This window comes from Drosophila grimshawi, unplaced genomic scaffold (genome assembly GCF_018153295.1).
Source record: "Drosophila grimshawi isolate 15287-2541.00 unplaced genomic scaffold, ASM1815329v1 contig_848, whole genome shotgun sequence".
Lineage (NCBI taxonomy): Eukaryota > Metazoa > Arthropoda > Insecta > Diptera > Drosophilidae > Drosophila > Drosophila grimshawi.
In genome coordinates this window covers 12317076-12343125 of record NW_025063692.1, presented here as the reverse complement: position 1 = coordinate 12343125, position 26050 = coordinate 12317076, and the positions used below count along the sequence as shown (strand labels likewise).

Here is a 26050-nt window from a genome sequence, read left to right as displayed (position 1 = left end):
TGCTACTGCTACTGCTGCTGCTGTTGTTGTTGCCGTTGCTGTTGATTTTCCCTTTAAACGGCAGCAACCTTCAGCTGCTATCGCCAACTGGCTTTATCTACATAAATGCTAACTTAAAACGGCAACCAGTTAACAGCGAAGTAGGCTAACTGGCTGACGACAACTGGCAGCAACAATAATAACAACAACAACAGCAACAACAACAGCAAACGTAACAAATTCTTTAGCTATAGCTAACGAAATCCTTGACAAAGTCACACCGAAGCCACAGATACCCTGACTTTATTCTGACATAAGAATTGATTTACTGAATTTACTGATTTCATCTGAATGTAATTCAACAATAGGAATAAGTTGCTATTTATTGATAACCTCGATTGCAAATCTATATATATATATATATATTCTTTTCTTTAATAATTTTGATCAGCTGATCAGCTGTCAAACGACAAATTCAATAATACAAAAACAAGAGTAAAAGTAAAAGTAAAAAGTTGTATGCACTTTTTTCAATAAATCTTTAAAAATATGAATGCTCTTTTTAGATTTGTCAGAATTTTCCAAAGCAAAGCTTGTCTAATTGAAATATATGTATATATATATTTTTCGCAGACCTTCAGTTTTATTTTTTTATGCATAATCCGAAATCGGATCGATCTCGAATCCACACAGAATTCGTCTGCAGGGTAAGATGCAAGATGCACAACTAAAAACAACTTAAAAAAGTACAGGGTATCTACCAGTTGAAAGAGTTCACTCTGACTAGTTTTTAAATTCAATCAAATTTTAATTCATTTATATTTGAAACTTTTATTTGACTTTTGTTTGTATTTCGAAACCAATTTTTCAAAGAATTCAAAATAAACTGGCTGCAATTGGACACTCTTCAAGTGTTGTATTTAATAGATAAATATGTTGCATATACACACACACACATATATATATATATATATATATACATTTATACATATGTTGATTAATATGCTTCGTTTCGTGACGTTTCATGTTTCGTGTGTGGCAAAGGCGACATCATAGTTGTAAAACCCAATTGACTGTTGACGTTGAGCGCCCAACCACAATACCAATACCAATACCAATAATGATAAAAACAACAATCAAGAATAAGCAAGTTCATAAATTTTTTAACTTTATTTTTTTTTTTTGCGCTGTTTTTTTTTTTTTTTTTTGCCTGTACGCGCTTTTGCAATATTTATTTAATGCCCGTCAACCCGACGAGCATGTTGACGCTGGCGATGATGTCATGGCATGTTTGTGTATCTACACCTTTATGTATATATATATATATATATAGATACAACAACAACAACAAGCAGAAAGAACACGGCAACTAACGTTCATTTGCCGTTGCTGTTTTACAATTGCTGTTGGCTCAATGGCTTTTTGAGTTGTTGGTGTTGTTGCTGTTGTTGGCCCCACTCGATGATTGATGGCCTGCAATTTTTGTGGGCCTTACAACTGATCTGCGGGGGCATCAAAAGGGCGCTCAAGTTAGCTTAAATCCACTGCAAGCGTCAATAAATTTCGATTTCAATCGAATCAGAGTCACGATTCTGGTCAACAACAGCAACAACAGCAGCAGCAACAGCAGCAGCAGCAGCAGCACCTTCTCTCTATAGAATCTCAATTGGTTTGTGGTATATGCATAGTACTTTCAAGCATGCCACAAGTATGCTTGAGTTTTAACTTGGCAATAACTATTATTGTTTTCTTCGTCTTCCATTCTTCCTCCTCCTCTTCGACTTCTACTTCGACTTCTACTTCTTCATCTTCTTCTTTTTCTGCTTCTTCGTCGCAGCCACTCGAGTTGTTGCTGCTTGTTCAATGTCAAATCGCATCGCTATTTGTATTTTGTTTTTGGTTTTTTTATTGTTGTTTTCTTTCAAGTTTTATTTGGTTCACATCGTTTTTTATTCGCGCCAGCCGACTTAACTCCCTCCCTCCCCCCTCCTCCGGGGGCCTGTGCATGCTATCTAAGCCCCGCTCCTCCCCTACCCTACATCCCCTGCATTCCTCACATGCTGTCTATAAATTTTTGCTGATGTTGTTGCGTTTTCCTTGTTTTTTATTTACTTTTTTGTTTTCTTTTTTTTTTTTTTTTTTTTTTTTTTTCGTTTTTTTGCGCTCACATTATGCAAGTTCAGCAAATTTTTGTTCTTTTTGTTTTGCTTCTTTTTCTTTTTTGCATCGCTTTTATCTCTTTTTGTATTTTCAGCGCCTTTCTGTTGTTATTCAATTATGTTTTTTTTCCTTCTTTTTTTCCTTTTTCTTTTCGTTTCGTTTCGTTTCGTTTCGCTTCTTTTTGGTGTGTTGCGTTGTGTTGCCAAACATCCCCAGGAAAATAGATGTGGGTGAAAGGCGGTGGTAAGGTCTCTCAGCTGTGTGTTGTTGTAGTTGTTGTTGTTGTTCTTGTTGTTGTTGTCGGTAGGTTCGGAACCCGCCTTTGTTTTGTTATCATGGTCAAGAAGGTGGTTTACGGCGCGGAACAGAAAACGCCAATTTTGACACGCGGCAACTGCTCGCAATTATTATCTTAATCAAATGCGTTGGGGCTCTTGGCTCTTCTCAATTAAAGCACGATTGCTTTGAAGTGCGGAACATCTAAATAACATTCAGTTAGCACAAATGCCACGTGTAGTTACATGTTGCATGCACATCTTTGTGCTCGAGTGTCTCTTGACCAACACGGTAAACTGCTATTTAACCGCGCTTCAACCGACCGACCTGCCAAGGCCTCAATAATAAACCAAGACGAGAAGACGAAGACGAAGACGAAGACGAAGACGAAGAAGTCGACGCTTTATCGCTCTCATACACTTTAGCTTGGCATTTCTTTTTCATTTTTATTAGCCACTTTATGAGCTGTTTGTGAACCCGACTTGAAACCGTTTTAACTTTATATATACACACATACACACACACACATATATATATTGATATTTAGATGTAAACTTTCTTTAGATGTAAACCTGCTTTAAACCTTATGGCAAAAAACATTTCCAATACAAATATGAGCCGGAAGCGTTTTGAATGTTTCAACCAGACAAGACCAGAAGAGATATATAATTTCGATTTTTGGGATTATGCCATCTCCCCCATTAGCGATGCAATTTTCCTATTGGCACTCAACTGTTGCGACAGTTTGACAAGCACTGCGTATGTGTATGACTTGTTGCCAGCTTTGCCAGCTTTGCCAGCTTTGCCAGCTTTGCCAGCCTGCTGCCCACCCACTGACCTAATCCAAACAAAAGCCGAGCACTTGTGTGGCTTCCACTTGCAACACAGCAACTGTCCCAACGATGCCCACCCCAAGCACTTGGACACCCCTTTGCCCCCCCCCCCTTCCACCCCTTTGCACTCTTTCAGCCTGCTTCACGTTCATTAGCCCATCATATTGTTGTTTGACCTGCTTCACGGATTTGTTGCATGCCACAGAGCGGTTACAAAGATCTGGTTGCACACAAGTTTACTGACACCGACAGGGACTCGATTTTCCCATAGTATACATAATGGGCAGGCCGAGTCAAAACACTTGGAATATTATAAGACATATTGAATAGATCTAAAATTATTTTGGTTGCCAAATTGACTCATTTCCGAAAAAATGTTCAAGTCGGAGCATTTTTCTTTTGGGTTTGACTTTGAGATTGAATACTAATAAAAATAATAATGAATTTAATTAAAATACTAATTAATATCAGTTTGTTGTCAGTGTAGGATATGCATTTAGTCGGTGCACATTTGCTGTCTCCTGAACACATTTGCTGCCCTGCTCATTTCGCTCTTTATCGGCCACCGCCAGTCGCTGCGGTAAAAAAGACGCTAATTAAATTAGCACAAAAGGCCGCCAATGCGGATTAAGTGCGCCCAGATGAAGCCTCAAATACCAAGCGACCAGCACAAAGCCAATTTTCCCACCACCTCTCTCCCCCTCTCTCTCTCTCTCTCTCTCTCTCTCTCTGTCTCTCTCTGTCTCTCCCACTCAGTGTATTCAACAGTCGCGCTTTGTATTTTAATCGGTTTCTTTTTATCTTTGCAGGAGCAACTGCGACGCCGTCGAGAGGAAGAGGAGCGCATCGCCCAGCAGAATGAATTCCTGCGAAATAGTTTGCGTGGCTCGCGCAAACTCAAGGCGCTTCAGGACTCGGCAACGGCCACGCCCTCGCCGGGTAAGGCACAGCAGCAGCAACCGACAACAGCAGCAGCAGCAGCGCCAACAACAATTGCTGGCGTTGAGAACGAGGCCTATCTGCCGGACGAGGAACTGCTGACGCCAGCGGAACACATCGACGGTGAGTCACTGTACACTGTCCACTTGTCCACTTGTACACTGTACAGCATACATTTTGAACCCTTGTCAATCTGCTAATTCAGAGAAAAAGAAGCAAGCGAGCTAGCCAATAATATGGGATAGCTCAGTTAAGCCCTTGTTGTAATTAATCAAATCTTACCTTTTGCCAACAAAAACAAGAGAAAACGTTGGCCGATACTTTGGTATCAATAAGTAATACCAGCTGATAACAGGTAGCAAATAACAAGATGGGAGTAGCCAAGAAATATCTATCTTTGAAGGAGATTTTTTTAGTAATCTACCGTCCAAGTTGGCCTTTAAAATTGCGCTACATATGGGCTTTTGTGAATTGTCGGAAGAGTTTCCTAATAACCTTACTTCCAAGTTTGGAAGGGGCGTGGTTGTCAGTAATGTACCTACAAAATTGTGGGTGTGGGCGTGGCATCAACCAACCAAATTTGGTGACTCTAATCCTAAATTGTGGGAGATATGTGGCTTTATCGATATGCAACTATCGATGTTATCGATTACCTAGACCCATATATATAAACTAATACAAATACCATAAGATCTTCGGTATCAAAATCAATAGATAAAGATAAAGTTTTCTTAATTTAAATATTATACTTAAATAACTTTTAAGTTATCGTCTTCACATCTATTTGACTGTCCAGTTGTGTATAGGGATTATATATATATATATACAATTTCATATATAGCATTGCTATTATTAGTTAGACATACGATGGATATAGGAATTTTTGGTTGTTATACGGATTTCATATTCATTAGATAGATATAGGATATTTGGTACATATATATAATTTTCATATTTAGCTTAGACATTATTGAATAGATATTGGGATTACATATCTAGGTTAGTCAGTTTAAGATTAAAAATGTTTAAGTATCATTTATGTGTTCATTGTAATTTCCACGAGATTTGAACGGATGTTTCCATTTTTTCGTTCTGAAGAATTCTATGCTTCTACATCAAAAGCAGATACAAAATGTAGCTTTCAAAATAGCCTTCCAAGTATCTGGATTGAGGTCTGAGATCTGTGCAACATGTGGCTTAATATTTGAACTGTGATTGCAGGCTATGGCGAACTGATTGCGGCGCTGACACGGCTCCAGGGCCAACTGGCTAAGAGTGGGCTGAGCACGCTGGCCGGGCGGGTATCTGCGGCGCATAATGTGCTGGCCAGCGCCAGTGTGGCCCACGTACTGGCCGTCCGGAGCGCTGTGCTGCAACGTCGACGTCCTCGCGTGGCCGGGCCACTGCACGTGAGCGCATTGGGGCTGCAGAAGGAGATTGTGGAGATGCTGACGCAGTCGAACACGGCGACGGCCATTGAGCTGGGCAATCTGCTGACCAGCCACGAGATGGAGGGTCTGCTGCTGGCGCACGATCGCATTGCCAATCATACGGATGCATCGCCATCGCCGACGTTGACGCCGACGCTGACGCCGACGCCGACGCCAATGATGACGGCGACAGCGACAGCGACGGCGACGGCAACGCTTAGCGGTCATAGCAGTCCCGTGCCGCAATCCAAAGCATCGGCGAGTGGTCGAAGTATGGCGGTCTTGCCACCAGTTGTCCCATCAGTGCCACAATCTGTGGCACAACGTGGCGCCATGCCCCTGCCCGTTGCAGCTGTGGCAGTGGCGGTGCGCGGCGAATCGCCGCCAGGAATGAGCGGCTGCTTCGGCACATTGAACGATCAGAATGACAACATTCGCATCATCCAGATCGAGAAGTCCACGGAGCCACTTGGCGCAACGGTGCGCAACGAGGGTGAGGCTGTCGTCATTGGCCGGATCGTTCGGGGTGGTGCTGCGGAGAAGTCGGGACTGCTCCACGAGGGTGACGAGATACTGGAGGTGAATGGCCAGGAGCTGCGTGGCAAGACGGTAAACGAGGTGTGCGCCCTGCTCGGCGCCATGCAGGGCACTCTCACATTCCTGATTGTGCCCGCTGGTAGTCCGCAGCCCGGTGGCGGCGTGGGCATGGGCATGGGCAACGTGATGGGCATGCATCCACATCATGCGGGTGTCGGGGGGATGGCGCATCGGGATACGGCTGTGCTGCATGTGCGTGCACATTTCGATTATGATCCGGAGGATGATCTGTATATACCGTGCCGGGAGCTGGGCATCAGTTTCCAGAAGGGCGATGTGCTGCATGTGATCTCGCGCGAGGATCCCAACTGGTGGCAGGCGTATCGCGAGGGCGAGGAGGACCAGACCCTGGCTGGCCTCATTCCTAGTCAGTCATTTCAGCATCAGCGCGAAACAATGAAGCTGGCCATTGCCGAGGAGGCGGGTCTGGCACGGTCGCGTGGCAAGGAGGGTGCCGCCAGCAAGGGTGCAACGCTCCTCTGCGCACGCAAGGGCCGCAAAAAGAAGAAGAAGGCCAGCTCCGAGGCGGGGTAAGTGGTGCAGCCAAACAAAAACGAATCTCGATTTGGACTTACCTGTTATTGTTTATGTAGGTATCCGCTGTATGCGACAACCGCACCGGACGAAACGGATCCCGAGGAGATACTCACCTACGAGGAGGTGGCGCTCTACTATCCCCGTGCCACCCACAAGCGACCCATCGTCCTCATCGGTCCACCCAACATTGGCAGGCATGAGCTGCGACAGCGCTTGATGGCCGATTCGGAGCGCTTCTCGGCGGCGGTGCCACGTAAGTACAACACTCTCTCTCTCTCTCTCGCTCTCTCTCTTTCTCTCTTTTCTTTATCACTCTCTCTCTCTCTCTCTCTCTGTCTCTCTCTCTGTTGATCGCTCGCAGTTTTCCTTTTGCTTGAGGAGAAGCCCAAGCCAGCAGGCAAGGATAAAGCAATTGCCAATGTTTCCCAAGCGCATTGCTAGCACAGTTTACCCCAATCCCAATTATTGAGCAGTGTGCAGGGCTCCTTCGCTTAGAATTGCTAGCGTAGCGTTTGAAAGCTCAAAAGCTTTCATTGTGTAAATCTGAAAGCTCGAGCAAAAGCTTTACACGTACGCTTGGCTTGGCTTGGCTTGGCTTTGCTTGACTTGGCTTTGCTTGGCTTGACTTGGCTTGGCTTGGCTTGGCTTGACTTGGCTTGGCCGGTACAGCTCTATAGAGAAACCCAAGCACAAATTCTTAGTTCTATGACTACAGCTTGAAAAATCTCGTTTGATACACACATAATATCCAAAAAGATGTCTTTTGCATCTGGCAACAGTCAACAATCGGTTAAAGAATAGATAATTCTGATAGTTTCTAACGCTGACGTTTCAAAATTAATCTCATCTAATCTTTTTCAAAAAACAATTCTAATTTCTTAAAAGTCCTCAATAGTTGGTTGATTTTGTATTTTGTTTAGCTATAAATAGAAATGAAGTCAAGTCTGCTGCGCCAACTTCAGATATGTTCGTAGATGGAAATTAAAGAGTTATTTTGGTTCCTTGCAATCCTTTCACATCAAGAGATCATTGCTGGGGCATTTTTCGTCCTCGTCGTCGTCTTCTTCCTTCTTCCCATGCCCCCAAATACCCACGTTATTATTACTAAGCTAATTACAATATATTTGTGCCTCTTTCACTTATGCAGACACTTCCCGGGCCCGGCGCGAGGGCGAAGTGCCCGGCGTGGATTATCATTTTATAACGCGTCAGGCGTTCGAGGCGGATATTCTGGCGCGTCGCTTTGTCGAGCATGGCGAGTATGAGAAGGCCTACTACGGTGAGTGGCAGTTGAATTGGATGTGCAACACCAACTTGAACAAATTGAAACTGTACTCAATCTCAATCTCAATCTCAATTTCAATCTCAATCTGCATTTTGGCAGGCACATCCCTGGAGGCCATACGCACAGTCGTTGCCAGCGGCAAGATTTGTGTGCTGAATTTGCATCCGCAGAGTTTGAAGTTGTTGCGCGCCTCGGACCTCAAGCCCTATGTGGTGCTGGTGGCGCCACCAAGCCTGGATAAGTTGCGGCAGAAAAAGTTGCGCAATGGCGAACCCTTTAAGGTGTGTTATCGATAACCACTTATCGTTATCGTAATCGTTGAAATCAATTATACATATTTATGTGTCCAAGTTCTTGTTTAGCTGAGATTATAAGTACAAGTTATCGTTATCGCCCGATAACAGCATGCCTATCGAGCATTGCAATTATTAATTATTGATATATTTTTTTGAACGAATAAAAATATCAATAATTAATAATTGCACTTCTTTGCTTTGCTTTTTATTCTGTTTCTTGTTGTCTTACATTACTAAGCTTTTATCGATAACAACATGTATGTTATCGCTTTCGTTCTCATTGGATTAATCGTCGCTTTCTCGTTTCTTTCTGGACAGGAGGAGGAGCTAAAGGACATCATCGCCACTGCACGCGACATGGAGGCGCGCTGGGGTCATCTCTTTGACATGATCATCATCAACAATGATACGGAGCGCGCCTATCACCAGCTGCTGGCCGAGATCAATTCGCTGGAGCGCGAGCCGCAATGGGTGCCCGCCCAGTGGGTGCACAACAATCGTGACGAGTCATAGTGACGTCCATACCGGCGACTGTTTCAACTTCTGCCCCGTCCCTGCAACCAGATCTGCACCCCGGCCTGCCCCTGCCCCTCGTCCGGACACGGCAACCAACCCTGTCCCTGCCCCGCGTGCAGGCAGCCAATGCCCGGTTAGCCACTTTGTAAATAATACAATACAACAATACAATACCAACAACTACCGCGTTTCAACTCAGCCATGTGAAAATGGAGCAACTGCAACTACAACTACAGCTGCAACTGCAACTGCAACTGCAACTACAGCTGCAAAGGCAACTGCAACTGCAACTGCTGCCCAGCCAACCATCATAAGTGTGAACAACTATCTATTGTGGGGCATCCTTTCGCTAAGTGTACACACGTGCATACACTCAGTACTGTGTGTGTGTGTGTGTGTGTACTATTCACATACTTATTTACTTGTACTTAATCGTTTACCGTTAACCATATACTCGTATTATTTATACTAAATTTATGTATGTATGTAAATTGTTTGTTTGTTGCAAATGCATTTGAAACATGGACGAACACGTGTGTTGCTACTGTTTTCAAGCATTGCACTATTTTTTTTTTTAAACATATGCATAATATATATATATGTATAAATATATATATATATATATATATATAAACATTTTTTTTTTATTACTTATTAGCAATATTTTTACTGAAGTACGTTCACAAATAATTGTTATTCAATTTTAAAACAGAATCTTTTATTTTTTTGTATTAAGATATCATTTTGAGCACTTCCTTAATTTTGAAAGACAAATTTTAAATTGTAAAAACAACCACAACAACAACAACAACAACAGCAAAAACAACAACAACAACAGGAATTGCATTTGTTGTAATACAGGCACAAGTGCAAACAGTGTGGCCAGTCTATACTCTAAAAACGAAATTGATAACGAAACTGAAGTCGAGATCGAAGTCGAGATCGAAGTCGACATCAGACTGCAAATTGAAATAACCATATGTTAACTGAACAAAAACAATCTGCAATCAAAAGCGAAATGTTGCCGAGTCCATAAGCAACGAGTAACTAGCAACGGGAACAGAATCGAGAAGCGAATAGCGAATAGCGAAAGCAGAAGATAGATAGATAGAGAGAAGAGAGAGAGAGGGGAGCGAATGTTGCAATTACGTAATCTATTTACTTTATATAAATATATTCACAAACTATACATATAAATATACACATAAATTATATGCAGTAATACAATTAATTTTTAAAATAACAAGAAGCGACGAGCAAAACAGTAGAGCGAGTAAACTAAAGGATGAATAGCAACAATAGAATCAGAACGTCATTGCCAAATAAAACAAAGATGTAACAAATATGAAATATGAAATATGAAATACAAAATACAAAATATGAAATATGAAATACGAAATACAAAATATGAAATACGAAATGCGAGTATATGAAGTGAATGAATATGACTACAGAAACCCAATTCAAAATGAAATAACAAGCAAACAACATTCCGCCAGCAAGCAAAAGATATAGCATGCAATAGTGTAGCCAAGTTAAATATGCACTGTAAAAAAAAAACAAGCCAATATATACAAAATAACAAACAATTGAAAAATCTAGACGTTAGTTTAAGAGCATAATACCACAAAGAGGAAAGAAACAAAGAATAGAAGAAGAAGAGAGAAAAGCAGTCAAAACCCCAGACAGCGAGTAGTTGTTTCCAAAAAAAAATAAATGTTGTAATTCATCAATTTAAATGCGATTAGAAAATTACGAGAAAAGGCCTCAAAAACTCCCAAAAACAAAAAACAAAAAGAAGAAAGAAATGAAAAACTCACGCAGGAAAACAAAACTGTAAACGTAAATATATACACATATATATTTGTTGAAAATGCAACAATTTTATTAAGTAAATGCTCCAAACGGCGTCAAGTAAATTTTGCAAAACTATGTTACACAATGTTTAAAACTTGAAAGATTATTAAACAAGACAAAACTATACAAAAAGAAAACAAAACAAACAAAAAAAAAAAAAACAAAAGCAAAACAAAAGCAAAGAAAAACGAAAATATATTTAAAATATTTTTTTTTTTTTGTAGTCAACAAGGTATAAAAATGTGTGTGCAGTAAATTTGTTTAAGTTTTTATTTATACGTATTAAAAACAAAAATCAAATAAATATGAAAATTTATTAATAAAACTACAAGTTTAGTATATTATATGTATATGTGTGGTGTAATAAATTGAATAACAAAACTTAGCTAAACGAATAATGCCAGCAAAAAGCGAAGAAACTAAAAAAATAAAACTAACTCTATACAAAATAGGCACGGTTTAACAAGCATTGTATGATATGAGAAATACCTAAATAAAATGCGACAAACAAATACAGAAACACATCAGAACTCTTCAAATCATTTAAATTTCAGATCAATTAGCGCGATTCAAACCAGCCACAACAGCGCTGCCAGACTCAGTTTTAGACGAACAGGTGGCAGTGTAACTTAACAGAATTACTCCCCACTTAACAGAGCCATAGAGCCACAGAGCTGAATGGCCAGTGTGACCATTGTTAATTGAATATATACCACACAATGCGAGCCAGTATATGCAAGAATTGCACAAATTAAGCCAGTGTGTTTCTCTCGCATTCGTTGACGAAAAAGCAAACTGTGCGGACGCGTTTATACCGGCTATTGCGGTACCGCTAACTGCCGCTATTGTGTTGTGTTCTGTACTGGTTCCGTTTTTTTTTCCCCCCACCGACTCTATTTCTTGTTTGTGTTAGTGTTTGTGGTGGTTGTCAATTGCATTAATTCTATATATGTATATATATATATATATATATGGCAAAATAATAATCTTATCGCCAGCATGAGCCGAAGCACAAGTTATTACTGAGTGCGGCCTTAACATTGAATTACCAAGAACAGCAACAAATCACTGAGCCAACAAGCTGCTCGCAAACAGACCGACTGAGACTGAGAGATAGAAAGACAACGAGAGAGCAGGAATAAGAAGAAGAATATGCCAGTGAAGTCGGTGTCGCGGCAACAGAGCCAAACGCCCGCTCAGCAGCTGCAGCAGCAGCAGCAGCGTGACGTAGAAAATGGCATCTATCCAAATATACCCGCAGAGCGGCGATCGCCGGTGCGTCCATTAAGGCCGCCAACTCTGCGCCAAGACACCGTTGACATGGAGGAGATACCGCTGAACCAAGTCAATGTCCAGCAGGAGTCAGAGGATCGTCAGAGAATGCGTGAAGTATTCGACAAGGTAAACCAAAAGCAAAACAAACACTTGCCCATAAATACATATAGATGCATACGTAAGTATGTATGCGTGTGTGTGTATAAACTGCTTTGCATGTTGCGTGTCTGCGCCTCTCCGGGTGTGTGTGTGTGTTTGCATGAATGAATTAATTTCCTTGTTATATGTGTGAAGCGAAGACCTGCTCTTAACCCTTGTGCTCGCGGGTAAAAGGTCTTCGTCATGTTATGAATCATCTATATAAATATGTAGCCACGTATGGTCACCCTTAGCCGCACCCTTGCCGCTAATTGGCACACGCTATTTTTATGCACGCTGCGACTGCGCGCTATTTGCCGTTTGCGAAGAAGGGCGAAGAAAATGCGCTATCAACGTCAACTCCAACTTCCTGTCTCTCTCGCTCTCTCTGCCTGTCTGCATGTGTGCATTTGCACAACAATCAGTTAATTTCACACTTTTGCATAATTCACCGTTAACATTTTGATGTTTGCTTTTCTCAGTTTGTTTTTGCTGCAGCCAAAACAACAACAACAACAACAAAGGCAATTTGACAGAGGGGAATACCAGACTGTTATCGCTTACGAAAATTGTGCAGAGCAAAAACCGGTTACTCAAACAGACATAAATATCTACGTGGATACATACATATATATGTATGTATGTACATGGGAATGTGTGTAAATGTATATATGTGTTGCTGTTGTTCTTGGCTGTCAGTCAGTTGATTTGTGTCTTAGTCACTTGCACGAAATTGTTTTGCCATTTTTTTTTTTACTTAGCGCTTAGCATTTAGCATTGTTTGCCCACTAATTATCAAGTGCCGCTCTCTCTCTCTCTCTCTCTACTCATTCGCATTCTCATTCTTACTCCACGCCCCAAGTGCTGCTGGTTGTTGTCTTTTCTCTTTTGTTGTTTCCATTGAAGAACATTCCATCGCATTATCCCATTCTCACCTGTGTCTCACGCTCGCGCTCTCTCTCTCTCTCTCCTGGCCCTTGACGACTGAATCGTTGATATACAAATTGCATTTAATTTGTTTTAACCTGTTTGATAATGCTTCTTCTTCATCTGCTGCTGATACTTTTACTTTGGCATAACAGGAATACACAAATGTTAATTTGTACATTTCAACATGCATACATATGTACATACATACACACGTATGTTTGCATATGTATGACTGCATAAATGAATATTTATTTCTTACTCGTCTCGATTCTGATTCTGATTCTGGCTTTCACCTGAGTGCTTGTTTCGCTTAGTTCTCTCTTGTGAATTCATTCAATATCTCAATATTGCCGCGTAATCTTATCTCTTTTGGCTTACTCAACCAAAGGCATTTCAACTAGTTGGCATTGTTGACCCTAAACGCCAAACTTTTCATGGTCTTTTACCGATACACTTACATATCTACTGTATTTGGTATGTGTGTATGTGTGTGTGTGTGTGTGTGTGCATAGCTGGCTAAACTGCAATTTGTGTGACTCAGTTCTCAGCCTTATCCACTCGCCCTCCCCTTCCCCCTTCCCTTCTCTTACATTACTCCGTTTCTAATCAGAATTGCTTTGTTCTCGAATCAACTGTGTGTGTGTGTGTGGATGCAGGTGTATATATCAACAAACAATACACACACATACACATACATATATACATATGCATTTCTGTTTTAGTCACTGTTACTTTAGTTTTGCAAGATCTGGTCGAAATTGTCGATAACTGCAAATGTTTATACAAATGTGTATTCCTTTCGTTGGGTGTATTGTGGGTGATGAGAGCCGCTCTAATTACTATTATTGCAATTTGTAATCCATTTGGTATTTGTGTTCTTTGTGAAATCTCAGATCTCTTCTTCAAAAACACCCTCTTTAAGAGGGGGCCTACAAATGCTTAATGCTGGTTTTTAAAAATTTAGACTATTTAATCGGATTTTAGCGATTTCAGTGCCAGGCTTATCAGGTAACCAGAACATGCTGCAAATATAAAATATTTCTTTCTAATTAATAACGATAATCATCATTATGATTATTATTGGATATGTTTACACATAAATATTGGCAAAGCCTTAGATTACTTTGCTCAGATTCACTTATCTTATCGGCTATAGTATTGAATACCGAATACACACACATACATATGTATACACATATATATATATATTTGTACAAATAGGGAAACAGTTTTTGGAAAAACTACTCCATAAATGACTGGGAAAATGTGTGGAAATGTGTGCGCCTAACTGCGAAATCGATTTTTGACGGGTTTGTCACCAGTTGCGATCCGTTTTGGGCCACTTCATTGCTGGCCAGACCTGGCCTGCTTGGCCATTTATGGCCATGACTTGTTTGCCGCATATGGAGTGCGTTGTGTTGTTGCACGGATGCATTGTGGCAATGTGGCAATGTGGCACTTATGCAATAGCCAACTTGTTGCTATGCTTAATTTGGGGTACATTTTATTTGCAAATTTAGAAACAGAAGTCGGAATAAATTTGGCGATATGCCAGTAGACTCGGTTCTGGCTGTGGTTCTTTGGCATTGCATCTTTTGAGCAGCTGATCCTTTTGCAAACGACAAGCAAAAGGATGTAAATTACACGTCTCGGGCATCCGTGAAGTGTTCCTCATGCATGCTCATCTCCTGCCACTCTGCCTCCTCCGCTTGCGTCGGCGATAAGGCGTCCCGCCACTTGTCCAACAGCAGCTTCCTTCGCTCCAGCTGGTTGCTCCCTGGGCCCCTTGTCGCTTGGCTGGGTATCAGATTGACGCCAATGAATTGTCCCACAGGGAGCTTGTTAATTGAGATGACGGTGCCAATGTCCGAGATCTCTGGCAGCCCAATGTCGTTGGCATCGCACAGGCCGCTCCTAACCGGGCCCTGATCATGCTCCTGCCGATGGCCCATCATCCAGCCCATTAGATTCACGACCATCTGCCACATATGCGCCATCCTGTGGATTCGGCGAGCTTGAGAGCTGCGTTTCTCAAATCACACTTTACTCACCTGTAATCGTTAATCGGTAATCGATTGTTTGTCGTTCGGCCAGCGAGGAGACAGCAATGCGATTTATAGTATTGCGGTTTATTCCGATCCCAATTGTGTTCCCTACGATTACATCACAAAACATTAAACGTGTGAAACGTGAAATGTGAAATGCGAAACTGACATTCCCCAAATCCCATTTGAATTACCCTGTCGACGCCTGCTAGAACACTTGACCTGTTTTTTTTTTACTATTTAATTATTTTGAATATAAGTACAAAAACAACAACGCAGTGGAAGAGGAGGATACACATCATCATCATCTTAAGCCATGTTCATCTGTGGTTTCACCTCTCGTTTAATATTAAATGTAATTCTGCTTAATATGAATCCAAATTCATTTCAAGACACAACAACTCTTGGGTCAGGTGAAAGGCTTTCGCCCGTTAGACTTGATAGGTTGCCAAGATCTTCAAAAGAATGGGCTCCCAATGAAATGGATGTTGAATGAATTCTATTTAGCCAGGTTGCGTCAATGGTTCAAACTGTGAAACTACTTTTATAATTATAGACATGACAGCTGGATATATAAATGAATATATCGATATATATATATATAAAGATATATATATATATATGTATATACGGTGTGTGATCAACGAATACCAATACTAATTGCTTATTTGCTTCTGGTGTGCAGCACGACTCGGACAGAGATGGGCTGATCAACACGCACGAGCTGAAGGGTCTGATTTCGGATGGATATTGCCGCGACATACCTGCCTACATTGCAGAGCAGATACTGCGCCGCAGTGATACGGACAACGATGGACATCTGGACTTTGAGGAGTTCTATGTGATGTCGCAGCACCACAAGTGGATGATGCGCAATCTGTTGACCCGCTATTGCCGGTATATAGTGCCGCCGCCAAAGCCGCTCGAGGGCGACGAGCCGGATGGTGCGTACGAGAAACAAATGTCACTCTGCCCGCCACCGCTGACCATGGTCATCTTCTCCATAATTGAGATCATCATGTTTCTCGTCGATGTGATTTACTTTCAGTAAGCCAGACACCTCTCTATATAAGTGTGTGTGTATGTTATTAATTGTTTATTTGATCCGTTTTTAGGGACGATCCGAACCACAATCAGCGCTTGGGCGAGAGCACCAACGGACCAGCGGCGACGCTCTTCATTTACAATCCGTACAAGCGGTACGAGGCGTGGCGCTTCGTTAGCTACATGTTTGTCCACGTGGGCATCACGCATCTCTTGATGAATCTGATCATACAAATCTTTCTCGGCATTGCCCTCGAGCTGGTGCATCACTGGTGGCGTGTGGCGCTCGTCTATTTGGCTGGCGTACTCGCTGGCTCCATGGGCACCTCGCTGACCAGTCCGCGCATCTTTCTGGCCGGCGCGTCCGGCGGTGTCTATGCCCTAATCACGGCTCACATTGCCACAATCATTATGGTAAGCTACATACAAATCCATGCATACATGTTTATAAGAGCACTTGTCATATTGCATTGCAGAACTACTCGGAAATGGAGTACGCGATTGTGCAGCTGCTTTTCTTCCTCGTGTTCTGCTTCACCGATCTGGGCACATCCGTGTATCGCCATCTAACTGATCAGCACGATCAGATTGGGTATGTGGCGCACTTGTCGGGTGCCGTCGCTGGACTCCTGGTTGGCATTGGTGTGCTGCGCAATTTGGAGGTGCGTAGCTGGGAGCGCGTTCTCTGGTGGATCGCTGTCATCTTCTACTTTGCACTCATGACCACTGGCATCATTGTGCACATCTTTGTGCCCGACTACTTTCCCAAGCCCGAATACAACTGATCGCCATCGAGATGATATTTTCAGGCCAATGACAAATTAGCTTTAAGTCGCTCACATAGTCCATAACCATGGCCTTGGCCTTAGCCTTGGCCTTAAGTTGTCTATGATGTCTAAAGTCCAAAGTGCACTTGATCTAGGCCATTCATTTAGTTAAGTTCAACGAGAGTTTCTTTATATTTATATATGTATTTCGAAGGGTTTGCCAGCAGCGCAACTCGAAGAGGCAGCTTATTATTTATACCCTGTACCCTGTACCCTATACCATATCTTGTCTTTTGACTCCTGAGAACACTCTGCGCTACCACAATGTGCTTACTCTTAATCAAAACATGACGCAACGCAAATAGTATTAAACACATTCATCGAGTACAATAATAAGCCACACAAAACAGATTCGTATATGCACTCGACATGATATTCGGCTAGCAATGATGGCCAAGAAATCCACCCCTTTAGTATGCAGCTGGTAACATATGATGAGCATTAAAGAGTGGTTTGCCGGAAGGGAGCGGCGAAAAAGGCCATAATAAACCTTATCATCCCCAATTTTGTACATTTTGTAAAACGATGACTATTTGGTGGCCTCGTAGCTATTACCCAACTTTATATCTATACATATATTTTTGTAAAATGTATATTATATAAACATATACTATTTGCAGTGTGCACTGTCCAATAGTCAGTCCACCCAGCCTCGACCTCAACCCACCTCTCCATGCAAAATATAGTACATATGTACCACTAAGCAGACAATACATCGAGACAATTAGACAGTCCAGTCTGCTTTGTGATAATACGCACGCACAAAAAATAGAACAACACAAACACGCCTTTTGATACGAAACTGTGCATTTCACCAGACGGGCTTCGAGTGCATTAATTATCTTAATGTAATTCGGGTAGGAACTTTGAGTTTAAGTTGAGTTCGAACAAGTAGGGGACTTGTCAGGTCCAAAGCTTTTGTGAGTGTTCAATTTGTAAGTTCGTTCCGTTGAGTGCAATGCCTTATGCCTCGGCTTATATTACTTCTTAATATAACACTGTGTTTTTCATTTCAAGAAACACAAAATGTGTAAGCATAAATGATGTATTTTCATTATTATTATTAGATTAAGAAATATTTATATATTTCTATGTATTTATATGATAAAATAAAACAATTTTTTACATAAAAAATCTATAAGTGGCTTTGTAGCATTCCTTTAGTGGCACGCATGTGACGAAAAAGGCTACAACTCGGTCAAATCCTTACCGATTTTCAAATGACATTGTGCGACTCTATGGAGCTGTATTCAAGGATTATAGGATCTTCTGGGAATCCAAACACTTGGAAAATTTGGCATTGAAAGCGAACGGAAATGGGTTGAAACACACAAAGTGCTCGTTTTCTTAGAAACGACAAAAACGATTTGATTGTGCTTTGGCCAGCTGATTGCCCAGCTCAACACAAAAAGTTTGACACAGGGTTCGTACTGATATGGCCAAGATACGAGCAATTTATCTGTTTGAAAGAGACCTGTTATTTCAGCTGTCTGAAGGAGTCTCGTCCTTATTGTGCTTTTGTTCGAATAGGACGGCCAAGGACCTCTGGTCCTAAGAACATCCGGATGGCTAAGTCACACCCCTTGCACAATTTGTTGCCCAGTTTTTTGGTTGTTGTCGAATTCTGGAAATCTTTGAATGCCAATCGACAGTCCTTTTTAAAACAAGCCTAAAAGAATGTGTTCTTTCAAAATCAGTTGGGATATTTGACAATTAAAAGACGATTAGTTAAGCGTTTTTTTTATTTTATAAACTAAATCTGTTGCTTTTTGCAGCAAAAAGTATGTAAACATAAATTAGGTATCTTCAAAAAAATCTATGAACTAAGCATTAAGAACTTATATATTATACTTATATTTCTATGTATGTAATCATTGGAATAAAAAGAAACGATTGAATATTTTATAAACAAAAAATAGATATTTTCATCTGTTGGCTTTCGAATACCTTTTACTTTTCTCAACGAGTACAATATATATTGTATCTGGAGAATTACTTCAAAATTGTATTCGCTAGAAGGCATTGTGTAGCTAATGATGAGGAAATTAAGACACAGTCTGTACTCTCTCAAAAAACAAATGGGTAGCATGCAGACAGATACAAAGAGGTACTTCTTGCTCTGAATCAGCTGAAACCCTGAAACTCAAATTCTATATGTATATATGTAAGTATGTAGAAGTGAAAAGTTTAAGTGTTTGAAAATCCGCCTTTGTTGGTGGATGGAGCCGCCAGAAATTTGAGATTGATTGTCTCAAGCTGTGAAACCTTGGCAACGGTTAGCCAACCCTGTGGCATCATGTGGTGTAAAATCGATTCGAGGCGATCAACCGGCAAATAGGCGATTGGCTCATCGGACTCATTCAGTACATCATTTTCGGGAACGCCCGGAATGGGTAGCAGCACTGGCACACAGTCCTTCTTGTGGATCATGCCCAATGCCCGAGTCACGCTGAGCAGTTCGTAGGTGATCCCCAGGCGGAACACATTGAGCTGTTCGCTGTTCTCGTTGATCGCCTGCATGATGTAGTGCACCATATAGGCTGTATGATTGTGGAAATTTGGCAACAGAAGCAGCTCCTGCAACGATTTACATTCGGACAACTGACGACTCAACTCCGCATCTACGTTGACATTGATAAGTTCGACACGCTTCACAGTGCCAGCGGCGGCAATGCCATCCATGATCTCTTTTATATGAAATGAGCGATTGCTGTTGTGGTTCTCCAGACGCAAGTGGCGCAAACGCTTCAGACTGGGCAGAACTTGTTGCCCGAACGCTGCCACCTTCATACCGCGACAGGAGCCCAGTACAAGCGTCTCCAGCTGCTGCAATCCCTCCAGCTGCAACAGCTCCAGCTTAGCCATGTTGCTAATGCCACGCAAGCTCAGCTCTCGCAAGCAGCTCAATTTCTGCAGCGGCGGCAATGAGATGATGCTGGCTTTCGGCTCCAGCATGCGAATTCGCAGCACACACAAATCCAACATCGTTTCGATGTTGGCCAGATTCAGAGCACGACTGACGCACGTTGTGCGCAGCTCCAGCAGTTGTGGCATGCACTTCACAATTGTCTCGACAAACTTCGCCTCGCTGGCATCGGTGCGTAGAATGCGCAACGATTTCAATAGTCGCAAATCACCGTCAAAGCGCATCTTTGGATTGTCGAATCTCACGCCCATCATATCGAGCTCGACGGTGCGATAGATCGTCATGTCACGCAGCAGAAGCATCCAGTTGCTGATGTGCGTATCGCGCAACTTCACCGTACGCCACACGCTCCTATCGCGGCCTATCATAGCCCAGGTTTTGCACACACTTGACAAGCGCACGCGTTCCTACAAACGCATATTATCTCGATTAGTTGAAAGGATTCCTCAGTTAGCTCAATTTCGGTTTGTCAAATGTGAGAGAAACTTACGTGCAGGTCAAGCGTCTTCATAACGGCCGTCATCAGCTGGCAGCCCATGCTGCTACTAGAAATGAAATCAACGACTTGTTTTAGCTTATCCCTAGCTGCGGCGGCGTTGCGCCTAGCTAGAGATCTTAGATTGATATCCACGTTCTGATTGCCTGTAAAGCTGTAAATAAACAAAAGATTCCAAGAGATTTTATTTTATGTAGTTGCATTTCACGAGGGGCATTCTTGTAGTTATGGTAAACAATGATGAATAACAGTATTAAAATTCACATAGACTCACAGTGGTATTTGGGGACGCGTCCGCGGTGGCGAGACAGCAACGGCGACAGCCTTGCGACCGTTAATAACAACCACCTCCATTGGCTTGGGTGTTATCTTTCTACCACAACGAAGTGCAGGAGAATCATCTCTCAGCTTAGCATGCGGCAGATTGTTGTGCTGTGCAATATTTTCGACGATGACCCAATTGCCGGCGGCGTTCACATTCTCATCGATCATTTCCTTATCCAGCTTATTGTTTCCATCATTACCATTGGCATTGGTATGTTCAGGTCCACGTGGCTGCTGTTGTCGGGCTATATCTGCTGGCGGCGAAAGGGAAGCCTTGCTGCCAGGCTTAACACAGCGCTATTTAACCAAGGTTGGATAAAAGGGAAACAGATTAGCGTTAAATTCAAGGAGATCCGATCCGGGGAGATGCCATCACTCACCTTGCAAATGTAGCTCTCAACAGCGCTCAGCCCGACACGATAGGCTTGATTGCGGCCATTGATTGCCTGCAAGCATTTCGCACAAGTTATTATCGTCTTAACGGCTGACTGCGGCTGGAGCGGCAGCTTCGGCTGCACCACCGTCGTCGGCTCTGGTGCTGTCTTTGCTGATTTGTTCGTCTGGTTGCTGCTGGGACAGATGCAGAGAGTCAGTTGCCGTTAGTTAGCAATGGAGCAATGGAAGTCATCAATTTAATCAAAGACTGCTTACCCACGTCTGCGTGCGCTGTTGCCGGCGCTGGAGCCGATGCCGCCACTGCTGTTACCATTGCTCGCAGCCAGGACGCGTGCATTTCCCTTAACCGCCGTCGTTGGGGTCCAACCCTCGGGCGGCGGGCTAGCGCCCTTGGGCACCTTAGGCTTAGGCACACGTTTCCCGAAGACGGGTGTTAGCGTTGATGTTGCTTGTTTGCCAAGATCGATACTGTTAGTCACCTGCTGCTGTTGTTGTTGTGGCTTCTGCTGCTCTTGTTGCTTCTGCTGCTGCCCTTGTGGTTTTTGCTGTTGCCCTTGCCCTTGCTGTTTCTGCTGCTTTGCGGCGGCCAACAATCTGCGACATTCCTTAGCAGACTGACCCTGGCGGACCGTTTCATAATGCTCGCCAGCATTCTGAAGTTGGGGCTTAAAGCAAAAATGATCAATTGACAAACCGGGCACAAGCAGTGGGACAATGTCATCTCTCGAGCGCAGCTTTTTGCCCCCCGGCGATATGAATATAACATCGGCCTGCTGGCGTGCATTGTTCAAATTGCTGGGCAACACCAATTCACGCTTCCAGCCGTGTTCGAAGGGCAAGCGATAGAAGGGATCTGTGGCCAGCAGTTTGTTCGCAGCAACCGAGCGCCGGCGTTTGGGCGTCTTTGCATTACTGCTAGTGGGGTCAAATTGGTACATCGATTTGGAGCGCATTTGCAGCATGCAGGGTGGGTGATCGTTGTCGTCGGTTGTTTTTTTGAGTCGCTTTGTCGTTTCGCTGGCCTCATCGCTGGATGATCCACTATAGGACATAAAGCGCATGCGAGAGCGCTTGCTCAGCAGGAGGTTGCCTCCTGCTCCTTCGCTTGCATCGGGTTTGCCGGTTTGCAAGTGGTTTAACAGCATCGCCTCCTTCTGCAGAAAAAATAAGAGGTTTAGAAGGGAAATTAAATAAGTAGTTAGCTTATGTCGGCTGTCAGCCCGATGGGCTGACACACTTAGACCATATTTGGCCCGTTGTGATGAATTAAATAAGTAAGTGAATGGAATATGCGGCCAGCTATGCTAGCTATATCACGACTATGCCTAAAATTTCACCTGCTTGTCAAAATCGGTTTGTGGCTCTGATTCTGTTCTTGGCTCTGCTAATGGTTGCGGAGAAGATGTTGCTCTTGGAATCGAGGTTAAACCGCTGCCGTTATTGCTGATATCGTTGATGTTGTTGATATCGCAGTTGGTATTGGTTGTCTGCGTAGCACTCATTAGACTTGTCACAGTCAAATTTGTGGTATGTGTGCTACTAGCTGTTGTTTGTTGTACCTCTTCCTTTTGCTCTCTAGGAAAAATTGTTAGCCCAGTGGCACAAATGTCCATTGGCTTAGTGGACAGTTGCCGCATCCAATATGCAATATAAATATACATACATTCCAGCATTCCGTAGACAGATATATAGATGGAAGAGAAAGACAAATGTCAACAAATTAAAGAAAATATTGACACGGCACATTATCAAACACAACAGCAGAAGAAGCTGCCCCTGTCGTTGTCACTGCGTGCGTACTTACCTGTTCTATGTCTGAGTAGCTCTCCAGGATATGGGTGGACGTGAAATAAGGAATATTGTCGCTCCAGCCTAATAGAGCATCATCTCTCTTTCGGATCCTTTTGCAACTGTCATTTGAGCCTGAAGAATCGACCCAATCGCTGCTTGAGCTTGTATCCTCAGAAGTATTCCGTGAGCGCGATTTTGAGCGGCTGGATCTTTTTTTAGATATGTCTGTCGATGTCGAATTCATCTTCCGCCTGCCAACGCCTGCCAAAAGCATTAACACATTCAATAAGGGTACAATTCAGCCCAATAAAAAATTCCAACATGTCGGCCCAACACAGAACTCCAACATGACAATTTTGTTTGCTTTTAAAGACTTGAGAGCGGCAAGTTTTGCTGCAAATGGCCTAGCATACGTCGTATCTCAGAGAGTGACAGAGATATAGAGAGAGTTTCAGCACAAGTTTCGTATAATTCACGGCTTCCTCAAATATGAAAACGATTACCCGTTTCCTTTTTGCTCTACACACCATCATTTTTAAATCGTGTGACTAGCAGACTAATGTTACTTTTTTAACTTAAAAGCTATGTTAACTTTAACAGCCCTGTTAATTGACTAACCGACAATAAATCGAAAATATAATCGTCCAACAAGTATCACACATGTGTACACACTTGCATGTGGTATTTATGTATGTACATATGTACATTTGAAAAATAACATTCTGTAAATAAAGAGCTTGATAATTTCGAGTCTCTTTCAACCGACCAACTTCTATGACATTATATGGCAGGCAAGGCTAATTTCATATTTTATTAACTCATCACTAAAACGGCACAAATGTCCTTAAGAGCATTCGTTTAACAAGTAGTGTATAGAAATTAACACACACACGAGCGTTGAGCGCAAGAAGCAAAAACAAAACCAATACGTGCTCAACTGGTATATGGACATAGGCAAGTGTAAACTAAATGGTGTATATGCATGTATGCAAGACTGCGTATGCGAAATTGGATGTGTGTGTGAGCCGGTGCCGGCGAACCAAAATGCACAAGCTTCGCAGAGAGAACAACTAAACCTACGGCTTAACAAATGTGCACAGCCGGCGACAGACTCTTTTTATCGAACATTTGCCTTTATTCCGTTGGGACCACTTGTGCAACTTTTGTCAGCGGCACTTGGCGAATTTGCGCGTGGTTATTGTATGTATGTCTATTTATACATTTAAAAAAACATATATAAATATGTATGCACCTGAGTGTGTGCGTGACGGACGCTTGCGTCCTTGCCACTTTCAAATAGGCGAACAACGTATTTTGAAAGAATGCAGCTGAGTTTTAAACTATTATTGCCACATACACTCACCTGCTTTTAGACACAAGATTTAAGAAACATTAATAACGTACACTTAAATGACACGTCGGTTGTGTAGCGACTTGCAACAAATTGTGCAAAATAGCAAACGATTAACAAATACTATATATCGATTCTTACTCACAATGGTCATGTTATCGCTTGCTAATCGCCAACTCGCTGTTACGTAGCCGTGTCAAACACTGGATGCTATGGAACTTCATCGACCGCCTTCAATTTTGGTTTTTAACATTTTATTTAAAAGTTGCTGCTGGACAATAAAGTGTTTAGGCAAATATGTATTTTCTTGTTTTCTATATTACAAATTGGAAGTATCTTGTTCTTATACTCTGATGCTGAAGGTATCCTAGGCTTCCGCCCCTACAAATTTTCAATGGGAATATTTTCCAATATTTCGGAAAGTGTGAATCGATAAGACCACATATATTCCAACATTTTGAAGACAGTCGCCAAACGTGGAAGGTAACTAGCCACCTTCAAGGATCGACATATACATTTTCAGACCACTCAAAGGTACTTGGGCCTTAGAAATCTGAAAAGCGCATATCTTCCACAATTTATAAGAGTCACCAAATTTTGAAAGTATATTACTAATAACTCCCCTAAGAGATCTATAAGAAATTGTACGACAACGCCCACTGCGCCTCCCAAAACCAATACACCTGTTTATGTAAATCAATAAAACCATACATCTCACACGGTTTGAAAGCTAGAGCTACCAAATTTGAAAGGTATACTGCTAGGAACACCCTACAAACATTTTTGGACCACGCCAACTCCTGCCCCCACGATAAACGATAAAAGCGTATATCTCCCGCAGTTTAAGAGCTATAGTTATGGAAGGTAGATGACTAAGATTGTCCACTAAAATTGTTTTTCGGGCACGACCACTCCCGCCCCCAAATTATCTTAAGCCCATGTCTCCCGTAATTTAGGAGGTACAGTTACCAAACTTGGAAGTTAGATTACTATTAAAGTAGATTACTAGAAACTTTCTTCAAAGATTGTTATTTCTTGGGTGGGTACCCTGTTCTGTGGCAGCAGTTATCAAATAGTATGACTTATTGGTATCAGAGTATTTCGCAGTCGGTTACTCCCGAAAGCATCTTTCTCTCTTGTTATAGTTACACAGATAGACTGACATGGCTATATCGACTTGGCTGTTGATGGAATCGGAGATGCTCGTATCGGTATTTTGAACATGTTTTGACAACATTATGATTTTTACTAAAATAATAATAATGATAATAATTATACTCTCAAATAATGTTAAATTGCCTTTTAACCTGGACTTTTTGATGATGGCTTGACCGTTAGAGTAATCATTAACATAAGGCTGGAGGCGTCAGAGAGTTGAATTAAACTTCCTCGTTGCAGAAACAGTAATGACTGAACAGTTAAAAAAAAAACAGGTTTTTTGTAGAAATCTTGAACATCTGCATAATGCTGCGTCAAACCATTCTCGATATCGTTTTGGCATTTAACGCACCCACTGCCCGCAATTGAGTCCCTATCACGGTTCGCATCAATGATCCTTATCGGATTTGGCCGACCACGTGGTATAATTGAAATTTATCAAATAATTATGGAGCTTGCTGACACCAGTCACTCTCGAGTGGGTGTGAAACACACACACACACACACACATTACATCAGCATTTATTTATTTGCTCACTTGTGTGGTAGTGGGCGTGGCTAAAAAAAAGGGGTGTGGCAACTGTTATCGATTTTTCGTAGCAGCTGCAAGAGTCGGGCTCAGCTACAGCTTATTGTGGCTGGGT

The 26050-nt window shown here is 42.2% G+C and overlaps 4 protein-coding genes across 8 annotated transcripts in view; 2 read left to right on the top strand and 2 right to left on the bottom strand.

The window, feature by feature from the left end:
• LOC6565990 (disks large homolog 2) overlaps nucleotides 1-9410 on the top strand; it is a 70920-nt gene extending 61510 nt beyond the window's left edge. For 2 of the 4 annotated variants that reach the window (XM_043215930.1, XM_043215932.1), the window contains 6 exons: nucleotides 4058-4310; nucleotides 5409-6744; nucleotides 6808-7004; nucleotides 7899-8030; nucleotides 8136-8317; nucleotides 8651-9408. In XM_043215930.1, coding sequence (XP_043071865.1) covers nucleotides 4058-4310; nucleotides 5409-6744; nucleotides 6808-7004; nucleotides 7899-8030; nucleotides 8136-8317; nucleotides 8651-8845 — 2295 coding nt within the window. In that variant the 3' untranslated portion in view covers nucleotides 8846-9408. Of the gene's footprint in view, nucleotides 1-4057; nucleotides 4311-5408; nucleotides 6745-6807; nucleotides 7005-7112; nucleotides 7232-7898; nucleotides 8031-8135; nucleotides 8318-8650 lie in introns of those variants that run through there. The other 2 variants (XM_043215929.1, XM_043215931.1) reach the window with 2 other exon arrangements.
• Nucleotides 9411-11500: 2090 nt separating this feature from the next.
• On the top strand, nucleotides 11501-18097 carry LOC6566035 (protein rhomboid). The gene is made up of 4 exons (XM_001992591.2): nucleotides 11501-12106; nucleotides 15779-16140; nucleotides 16209-16551; nucleotides 16614-18097. Exons 1-4 carry the CDS (start codon nucleotides 11858-11860, stop codon nucleotides 16920-16922), a joined length of 1263 nt encoding a protein of 420 aa, XP_001992627.1. The 5' UTR covers nucleotides 11501-11857; the 3' UTR covers nucleotides 16923-18097.
• On the bottom strand, nucleotides 14531-15228 carry LOC6565989. Its single transcript, XM_001992592.2, has 2 exons — nucleotides 15100-15228; nucleotides 14531-15046 (listed from the first exon to the last, which is right to left on the bottom strand). The coding sequence occupies exon 2, from the start codon at nucleotides 15043-15045 to the stop codon at nucleotides 14689-14691; it is 357 nt and encodes a 118-aa protein (XP_001992628.1). The 5' UTR covers nucleotide 15046; nucleotides 15100-15228; the 3' UTR covers nucleotides 14531-14688.
• A 595-nt stretch (nucleotides 18098-18692) lies between the features above and the next one.
• LOC6566034 lies at nucleotides 18693-24322 on the bottom strand. 2 transcript variants are annotated; one of them, XM_032739064.1, is made up of 8 exons: nucleotides 24261-24322; nucleotides 22911-23158; nucleotides 22444-22722; nucleotides 21362-22260; nucleotides 21091-21280; nucleotides 20661-21007; nucleotides 20381-20540; nucleotides 18693-20297 (listed from the first exon to the last, which is right to left on the bottom strand). In XM_032739064.1, exons 2-8 carry the CDS (start codon nucleotides 23139-23141, stop codon nucleotides 19152-19154), a joined length of 3252 nt encoding a protein of 1083 aa, XP_032594955.1. In that variant the 5' UTR covers nucleotides 23142-23158; nucleotides 24261-24322; the 3' UTR covers nucleotides 18693-19151. The 2 variants fall into 2 exon arrangements, with proteins under 2 accessions (XP_032594955.1, XP_001992626.2); XM_001992590.2 differs by having other exon boundaries at nucleotides 21091-21277.
• Between the last annotated feature and the right edge of the window lie 1728 nt (nucleotides 24323-26050).